Below are 9,779 nucleotides of genomic sequence, written 5' to 3'. Positions count from 1 at the left end.
GGTGGCACTGCAGGTGGTGCACGACGGGGCCGAGTGAGGTAGTGAGCTGAGAGAGGGAATTGAGTGGGGGGAGAGAGAATCGGCTGGGGAGAGGGGGAACGAGATTTTGTTTAAAAAAAGAAATAGACACGTAATGAGATCAACGGCATTTCCTTATCAATTGCAGTTTCATTTTTTGTTTGAAATTTACTGTTTGTTTTATTTTTGTTCTTAATTTATTTGGTTTCTAGGTACTCAGCTTCTTAACTATGGCATTTTATTGTTTGGGCAGAAAATGGATAGGTTTAGTTTGGGGAAAGGAAAGAGTTGTGTGTCAGCGTGTCAGTGTATCATATTGAGGGGATGGGTTGAGTTAATTGTGTGTCAACATGCTAGTTTTGTTTTATTTTTGTTCTTAATTTATTTGGTTTCTAGGTACTCAATTTCTTAACTATGGCATTTTATTATTTGGGCAGGAAATGGATAGTTTCAGTTTGGGCAAAGAGAAGAGTTGTGTGTCAGTGTGTCAGTTGTATTATTTATGTTTTTTAAAAAATACACATTATTTTACACGACAATATTTTAAGAGAAATGTTATTTTTGTAAACTAAGTTGTAAAAATAACATCATTTTACCAAATCATCCTTATTTTATAATATATGTTGTGAAATATATTGTATGGGTTTCATTACTCATGTTCCTTCATCAGTTAGAGTTTTTTTTCTTTTATTTTTTTCATCCTTATCCATGCAGTTGAGTGTGTCAGTCGGCCACTTTTTTTCTTTGTTTTTTCTCTTTCTTATCTATCTGATGGGTTTACATCTTTCAGTTAGTCAGTCAATCAGTCCGTTCTTTTTTTTCTTGCTTTTTATTTTTTAGTTTTTGCATAGTTACATTTTTTACCCTTGGTTTGTATAAATGGTAATGCCTCTTTTCAAATACCATTTGCCATTCTTTTTTATTTTCTCATCCGTCTAATGTCTTTCTCATCCGAGCTCTCCTCCTCTGAAAATCAGGTCTCTTCTTATTGTGTCTTTCATTTTGCCTCTTTCGTCACTCTTTCTCTGTTCTTCGATATTTATTGGTCGTGTTTTTAAAGTCTTGGGTTGTTGGTTTCTTCCTTCTTTTATTTTTGATTGTTTTTTGCTTTTGTTTATTGATATTTTGATCTATGTTTCTCTTCTAAGTTTTTCTTTCAATAAAACTAATTGATAGTTTTATCTGTGTTTTTCTCTGTTTCATTTCTCGGTGCATGTTTATTTTGGGATTTTTTCCCTTTTGTGTGTTACTCAGTGTTTCTTTTCTTGGTGCATATCTCTTTTTTGATTTTTTTAAACTCTTTTGACTCAGTCGATTTTGAAATAGGAGTTTTATTTTTTTTACATGTCACCACGTTGATGTGTTATTATTTTTTCATTTTAATTGATCTGATTTATTGGTTTGTTTCTTGCAGGAAGTTTCGAGCTTCTAGTTTGCAGTTCAGTTGCTTTGAGGTTTGTATGACTTATTAATTGGTTAATAGATATTCTTCTTCTTTTTACTCATTAAGAATAGTTTGTATGTTCGTATTATATATTTGGTACAATTTGTATGCTATTGGATTTGATTTTTTTTTTTTTTTGGTTCCTTTTTGTAGGATTTAAGACTTTTCCCTTTTTTTTTTTCTTTCTTTTTTTTTTTTATCAAAACTCAAAGAGTTTTTTGTTTTATTTATTCTGACTTGTTGGCTTCCTCCTTGCAAGAAACTTGAATTATTTTATTTGAGAAATTATGTTGTTTTGAGGTTTGTATGTGTTTCGGTTGGTTTTTCAACTTTGTATATTTTGGTTAGTGGTTTTTGGTTTGAAGTTTAAACTGCTTTGGACTGATGTATATATCTACTAGTTTGATCTTTTTGGTTTGTATGTCTTTCAATTTTTATCACAGTTTGTGTATTTTGGTTGGCAGTTTTTAATTTGGAGTCTAAACTGGTTGAGTCTGTATCTCTTTCAGTTTTGTAATTTCAGCCTGTATATTTTGATAGGCATTTATTACAACATCTGTGTTGAAAATTTATCTTTTTTTACAATGATGATTAATTTTTTTCCCTTTGTATGGTAGGTACCCTTCTGTTTTTAGGCTTTTAGTTTTTTTTTTTTTTTTTTTTTTTTTTCTGTTAAAATTCAAGGGTTTCTTTAAAACAGGGACATGGCTCTCGAAAGATTTGTTTGGTACCGGTTATTTTTCGTTCATTTCTTTAGGATTTTAGTTTTTTATTTTTCCATTAGAACTCAAGGATTTTATTGAAAACAGAGTAATGCTTCTCATTAGCTAATTTTTTTTTTTTTTAAAAAAAAATACATCCACAATTTATGTTAGGTTATGTATACTGTGTTTAGTTGTTTGAACACAATAGTGTCCTTAAACATAAGACCAATAAAACCAGAAATACAAAATCAAATAGAAAAATAATAAATGAAAAAAAAAAACAAATACAATATATGGTTTATAGATGCCTTTTCTTTGTCTCTATCTATCTGACAAACTTCTTTTAAATACTTACAGAACATGATTTCTATTTAGATTTTTGCATATATTTTATATTCTGTTTGAACACAGTATCAACAAGCTAGAAAAATAGTATAAAATAGAATAACAAATAGTATAAAAAATTGAAAAAATAAATTATATAACAAATGACGTGACAAAATAAATAACACCATACAGTTACAAATATAAGAACCAGAAACGTCCAGCTCTAAAAGCTCTCAACCAACAAGACTTGAAAACAAATCACAAAAAATAATCCACAGAAAATACTAAGCATTGCAGTAACCAATGAACAAAAAAAAAAGTCAGAAAATACTACACTAAACAACCATGCACTCACGATGATCAAACACCAGAAAGTTTCAGCTTTGTAAATCCCAACTAAGAACACCTTAGAAGAACTGGAAAAGAAACTAAAAAGAAATCACAAGTAAAAACCAGCAATAAACATTAAAAACCAGTAAAAGAAAAAAATTAGAAGAGAAGAGAAGTAAAAACCAACGAACACAAAAAAAAAAGGAAGTGAAAAAATACTACACTAGAAAAATATGTACTCACAATGATCAAAACTATAAAGTTCCAGCTGAAACGAAATCACCAGTAAAAGCCAATAGTAAATATTAAAAACCATCTGGAATGAGAGATGAGAAGTAAAAAACACAAAAGATTTTCCAAAAAACTACTAGTAATGAGGAACTATATCCAGAAGCAAACAAAGAACACAAGATGAAAACACGAAAGATTTTGAAACTCTCCTAAAGATAAACACTAAAAATGAACACAACACATTATTTTTTAAAGTGCAATGTCCCCTAACTCTCTTCCTAGGCGTCCCATCAGACCTCTGTAAAACCAATCAAAACACTGCAAAACCAATCAAACCAGATATGAGAAAAACGGGCACAAATTTTTATTAACATGTATGATTTCTTTTGTTTCTTTCCTGAAAATATCCAAGAGCAAATAAAAAAGAAACACTAAAGATTTCGAAACAGGCAGAAGACATGCCCGTTCATGATGAAGATTTTTTTTAATGTTTTTTGTGATTTTTTATTTGTGTTTTAGATCTAGATTTTTAAATATTTGTGTTTTTTTCTCCTCTTTTTTTGTCTCTTTCGGTTTATCTTTTGAGACTTTCATTTTCACCTTTATCTTTTCCTGATTTCATGTATAGTGTAGTGATGGGACAGAGATGCAACAGATAAAAGAAAGAGGAGAAAAAGTCTGATGAACTGTCGTGATCTATACGTACACGCATGCATTGATGCAACCGACAGAAGAGAAAAAGTAGTAAATGAAAAAAAATTGTACTGACACAAGCATACATATTACTGATTTTTTTTTTCTGCTCTTTTTTTCTCTTTCGGTTTATCTGTCTGATTTGGTTTCACAAAAAATTGTGTATTTGGTTCTCATAGAACTAGATTTCTCCTTTCATGATTTCATTTATAATGTAATGATGGGACATCTCAAGAACGAAAGAGAAGAGAAAAAGTCTAATGAATTGATGTCTTACGAACTGCCATGATCCATAGGTATACGCATGCACTGTTGGTTCCGGCAGAAGAGAATAAGTAGTAAATGAAAAAAAATTGTACTGACACAAGCACACAGATTACTGACACAAGCAATTCCCTTTCCCATAATTAAAATAATACACTAACACATTTATATCCTTATATAAATTAAAAGACATACTAAATTAAAAGACATTTATATCTTTATATAAACGGATACAAAAAAAAGTAAACATACTACACAAGGATGGCACATGGAAGAACAAGAAAGTTACTGTTTAATAATGTTCATGCGATATAAGCTCTTATTTAACAGAGATAGATATGAGATTAAGAAAGAAGACACACACATATATAGATACAAATGATCTATCTCAGCTGGGGACTTTAAAATGCAAACTGATCGATCATTCTTTTAATCCTCCATCTTTAATTACTAAAAGCATATATAAAAATGAAAAATCGCACACAATAACACATTTGGACTTAATTAGAGTCATAAACTCAGTGAAAACTATTCTACGGCATGCAACGAGAGGAATATCAGCAACTTATATATATATATATATAGAGATCAAATATCAAAATTAAAATGTGTGAATACGAAGAGTTTTAAAATAGAAAACTGAAGTGGTGGAAAAGCCAATGTGATAAGTAATTAATTATTGAGAATAAGCAACTACAATAAGGTGTAGATCAACTTTTTTTCTTCGTTAAAAAATTAATAATAATTGGAGCACTTAAACGCATCAAATTATTAATTTTGTAATTCTTAGTCATACATATTAATGTGACTTGTCAAAAGACATGTATTGCACCTCATCTAGACCCGCGTTCCACCTAAGACAAGTAAGCTTGATGGCTAGAAGTGCCAGAAAACACCTCCAATATTTAAATTAATTTTTCTATTTTGGAGACTGAGAGGAAAAGATTAAGAGGGTGATAATAAGGGTGAATTTGGATATTAAAGTGAGTTGAGTTAAATTGAATTGAGATGATAAAATATTATTATAATATTATTATTTATTATTATTATTATTTTAAAATTTAAAAAAATTAAATTATTTATTATAATTTATATTAAAATTTAAAAAAATTATAATAATAAATTGAAATGAACTTAATTTCTAAACGAAACCTTAACCTTGAATTGTATCCGTACCAAGGCTTTCATACTTACATCGTCTAATAGAATCAGGGTTCTTCCTGTACTTGGGGTGTCCACCCTTGCCCTGAACGACATTGTCGCATTTACTGTGCAGCAGTCCCTGTTAGGACAAGGTCTTGGCTCATGCTGAGTCTATGCATATGGGGGCGGCATCTTGTCACATTCAATGCTGCAACCCGTCATAAATGAGATCTCTATCCACATCATGTCATTTAATGTGGTGTGTTTGGAGGTGTGCCCGTATAGGTCTGTCCCATCTTTCTTGTGCTGGTCTAGGCATTCCTTTTACCATTCGTTGAGTCTTTTAATACACGGGCTTTTAGCTTTGTCAAATCGGGCCAGGCGCAGCCGGCAAGGGTCGGATATGTCCTTCCATGGTTGTAGATGGAAAAAACTTAACATAAACAGCATCATTTCTCACAAAATTTTAGAAAACCATCTTTCAATATATTTGTTTAAACTTGAGTTGTTAAATTTATAAAATAAATCGAATAAGGTGGCTCATAAGAGCAAAACTCTTGTTTGCGTAATTATTTATATACGTTTGAAATGATAAAGACAAATTGCCAAGCCAATACTAAAAAGGACCCAATTATATTTACATCGATAGGAAGAAAACAGCTTGAAAAAGAAGCAAAATAATGGGACATTCGATTAAAGTTTACGCCAAATTTAAAAAACAAAATGTTGGTCATGCTAATAAAAAAAAATTAAAAAAAGAAGAAAAAAAAAATTGGTGGGGGTGTTTTCCATTCTTGCTTAACGAGGAATGGCCTATATATATATATATATATATATATATATATATATATATATATATCATTTCGTTTTTATTCTTTGGATCATTCTACTGTTCCCTAGTGTAATCTCACTTTTTATTTTTTAAAATTTATTTTTTTAATATTTAAAAAAATATATAAATTTACTAATAATCATTTTCGTAAATACTAAAAAAAAATTAAAATACACCAATGGTCAAACACATGGGACAAAATAGTATTTTCCTTATTCTTTTATATAGCCAACAACCAACTTATAGAATTAAGATTTTCTTTTACAAATAAATTAAAGAGGAGTATTTACAGGTCTCCTTGTTGATCTACTGTTGAAGTAGAAGCCTTCCACATTTGCTATCATAAACAGGAATGTATTAAAAAACTTTAAATCCGAAAATCTAGAGAAATTATCTAATTAGTATCATTATAGTCACCATAGCAATTAAGGTATCATTACATTAATTTTTTTAATAACCATTGGAAGAACGTAATCAAATAATTTCTTAAATTTATTATTTAAATTTTCTAGCCGAATTTCAAAACATAAAATTAGAAAAAAAAGTATTGATTTTACAAGTTGTTTGAGAAGTGAGATGATCTTTTTTCAAAACTTCTCGTAATTTCCTTTCAAAATATTATTTAAATATAAACACTTTTCAATTTTAAATTTTTAACTTTTTAATCAAGTAATTACCTAATCGTTATAACTTTTATAAAATTTTAAATTAAAAACAATACAATTTTTTTTTTTAAATTTCAAAACAAAAATTTTTTAAAAATTATATTTTAATTTTATAATAGTTTTATTCAATTTTTCCTCAAAATCAAATAAAATGTATTAACTCAAATTATTTCACTATTATTTACAAATCATTTCACTATTATTTACATAATTCTCCTCCCTTTTCTTTAATTAACATGCCCATGTCTTGTTTATTTTTATAAATGAGATGAGATGAATTGAAATTAAAATTAAAAGTTGAATAAAATTTTGTTAAAATATATTTTTTTAATATTATTTTTATTTTTTAATTTAAAAAATTAAATTATTTATTTTATTTTATATATAAATTAAAAAAAATTATAATTAAATAAAATGAGATGAAATAAATTGAAAAAAATTATAAAAACAAATTAGTAATAACCATGTCTGAGGATTCTGATTTTTAAATCTTGATCCCACAGGATTTGATTGCCAATTACACGTGGGATCCTGGATAGAATCAGGTGTAATTAAACTGACTTGCTAATTTGTTATAGGCTTATAGCCTGTTGTTTGTTTATATTTAAAAATGAAAAATGAAAAATTCTATGCCATTCGTAGTTTTTTTTTTTTTTGGACTTAACTGAAGCAATCCCTCGAAGTCGGAAGTCTCTAGCTGTTTGATTTGACCCGGGATCGAACTAACTCCACATCCAAGTTTTCAACTTTTGAAGCCGAAGCAAAGGGAAAAGTCATCCGAAAGGAAATTTCCTCCCCTTTACTTCTCTGTTCTGTTGCCTCTTCGGTTCTTCAAGTCCGTCTACTGTCCAATAAAGTCCGTTGATCTCAAATGTTTTCAACTTTCTGAAACAATCCACCCGGTGTTCCCTGTTTTTTCCACCAAGGTTTTGCTATACTTCTATGGCAAAACCCTGAACCGTGGAAGCCGGTTGAATCGCAGCAACGAGGGGGCACGAGTTTCGGTTCTTTCAGTCTAAACGAGCTCTGGATGCTTCAGTTTCAGTTTGGGGGCTGTAATAGAGGTTTTTGATACTTACCCTGTTACTTTCCTTTCTGTTCTCAAATGGGTTGGTGCAGTTTTTGATGTTGGACTCTAATTTAGAATCAAGTTTTGGTTTTTCTTCATTGGAGAATGTTGGTGGCTTTTGTTTCTCTGAGCTCTAAGTCTATGGATGCTGTAATCGTGCAGGCCATGGAACCTATTTGACACTGTGTTATTAGTGACTTAATTTTATGGCTACTAACAAGAAACCCCATCTCAAGATTGCGGCCTTCCGCCGTTTCTTATCTATAGTTGTTATCACATTGTTAGGGGTTTTGTTACTGATATTTCTTCTTGGTACAAATTCAACTTCAATTTTTAATTCAGGACCTTCGGATGAAATAGATGAAGATAGTTATAGTTATTCACATTCTAGAGGAAAAATTGATCTCCCTAAACAAAATAAGCTGTCGATTCAATTGGAGAAGCGAAACCAGTTGCCACCAAGAAATGTAGATCTATATCCGAGTCTAGCCAAGGATCATATAACTATTGTACTCTATGTACATAACCGTCCCCAATATCTCCGTGTGGCTGTGGAGAGCCTGTCCCAAGTGGTGGGTATAAGTGAAACTCTACTGATAGTTAGCCATGATGGGAACTTTGAAGAGATGAACAAGATCGTCGAGAAGATCAAATTTTGTCAGGTGAAACAGATATTTGCTCCTTACTCTCCCCATATCTTTCATAAAAGCTTTCCGGGAGTCTCAACGAATGACTGTAAGGATAAAGATGATGCAGCAAAGAAGCATTGTAAAGGGAGCCCTGATCAGTATGGAAACCATCGATCACCAAAGATTGTGTCGTTAAAGCATCACTGGTGGTGGATGATGAACACAGTGTGGGATGGATTGAAGGAAACCCAAGGACACTCAGGTCATGTTCTTTTTATAGAGGAGGACCACTTCATATTTCCCAATGCATATCGCAATTTACAGATACTTACAGAGTTGAAGCCTCATAAATGCCCTGATTGTTATGCTGCAAATTTAGCACCTTTGGATGTGAATTCAAGGGGAGAGGGGTGGGATATTTTGGTTGCAGAGAAAATGGGGAATGTGGGTTATTCCTTTAATCGTACTGTTTGGAGGAAAATCCATAAGAAGGCTAGAGAATTTTGTTTCTTTGATGACTACAATTGGGATATAACAATGTGGGCAACTGTTTACCCATCATTTGGCGGCTCTGTTTACACATTACGAGGGCCTAGGACCAGTGCAGTTCACTTTGGGAAGTGCGGTCTCCATCAGGGCCAGGGAGAGAATAATGCTTGCATTGACAATGGTGTGGTAAAACTTGATGTGCAAGAGATTGATAAAGTTGCTAATATCAAATCTGAATGGGAAGTGCATGTTCATAAGCTTCAGTCTGGATATAAAGCTGGCTTCAAGGGTTGGGGAGGTTGGGGAGATGAGAGGGACCGCCAGTTGTGCTTAAATTTTGCTCGCATGTATCATGCCATAGACACTGCCTCTACTTTCTGAGGAGTAGGCATTACGACCTTTTTATTTTTTCCAACTGTCGTAACTGATGAGGTCTGGGTTGTTTTTGTTTAGTCATTTAAAAATAGCAATAGCTGATGTTTTTTGTTTGCAAGATCTAAAATCTCTTCATATTATGGTTGGTATTTTCAATTATCTCATTGGGTTTCTGATAATCAGATAATGCATGTTTCTTTTTTGGGTTGATATGGGGTTAATATTGGGTTTCTGCTCGCTTTCTTTTTCTCTTCCTAGTGGAGACTCCTCTCTCTCTCTCTCTCTCTCTCACACACACACACACATACTCACACCCACACCAACGCATGCACGTGAGTGTTGATCTTATAAGCAAGCCGTTCTTTTTTGGTCTCTTTATGTGATCTCTGCATGGATGTGCATATATATATGTTCTTCAATTTTTGGGATTAGGTGCTTATGGATATGAGAGCTGTTTTTCTTTTGCAAAGAGTTTATATGCATACTTGTTTATCTAATATCATGACAAAAATGATATATGACCGAGTCATAAACCATATGAGCAGCAGAAAGTTCAGTTTCTGCTT

The 9,779-nt window shown here is 31.5% G+C and overlaps 1 protein-coding gene across 2 annotated transcripts; it reads left to right on the top strand.

The window, feature by feature from the left end:
• The first annotated feature begins 7,337 nt into the window (after window positions 1-7,337).
• LOC108994044 (alpha-1,6-mannosyl-glycoprotein 2-beta-N-acetylglucosaminyltransferase) lies at window positions 7,338-9,421 on the top strand. 2 transcript variants are annotated; one of them, XM_035694652.1, is made up of 2 exons: window positions 7,356-7,715; window positions 8,063-9,421. In XM_035694652.1, the coding sequence occupies exons 1-2, from the start codon at window positions 7,682-7,684 to the stop codon at window positions 9,217-9,219; spliced, it is 1,191 nt and encodes a 396-aa protein (XP_035550545.1). In that variant the 5' UTR covers window positions 7,356-7,681; the 3' UTR covers window positions 9,220-9,421. The 2 variants fall into 2 exon arrangements, with proteins under 2 accessions (XP_018824655.1, XP_035550545.1); XM_018969110.2 differs by having other exon boundaries at window positions 7,338-9,421.
• Window positions 9,422-9,779: the final 358 nt, after the last annotated feature.

This window comes from Juglans regia, chromosome 10, assembly GCF_001411555.2.
Source record: "Juglans regia cultivar Chandler chromosome 10, Walnut 2.0, whole genome shotgun sequence".
In the NCBI taxonomy this organism is placed as follows: domain Eukaryota; kingdom Viridiplantae; phylum Streptophyta; class Magnoliopsida; order Fagales; family Juglandaceae; genus Juglans; species Juglans regia.
This window is presented reverse-complemented; position numbering and strand designations above follow the sequence as displayed.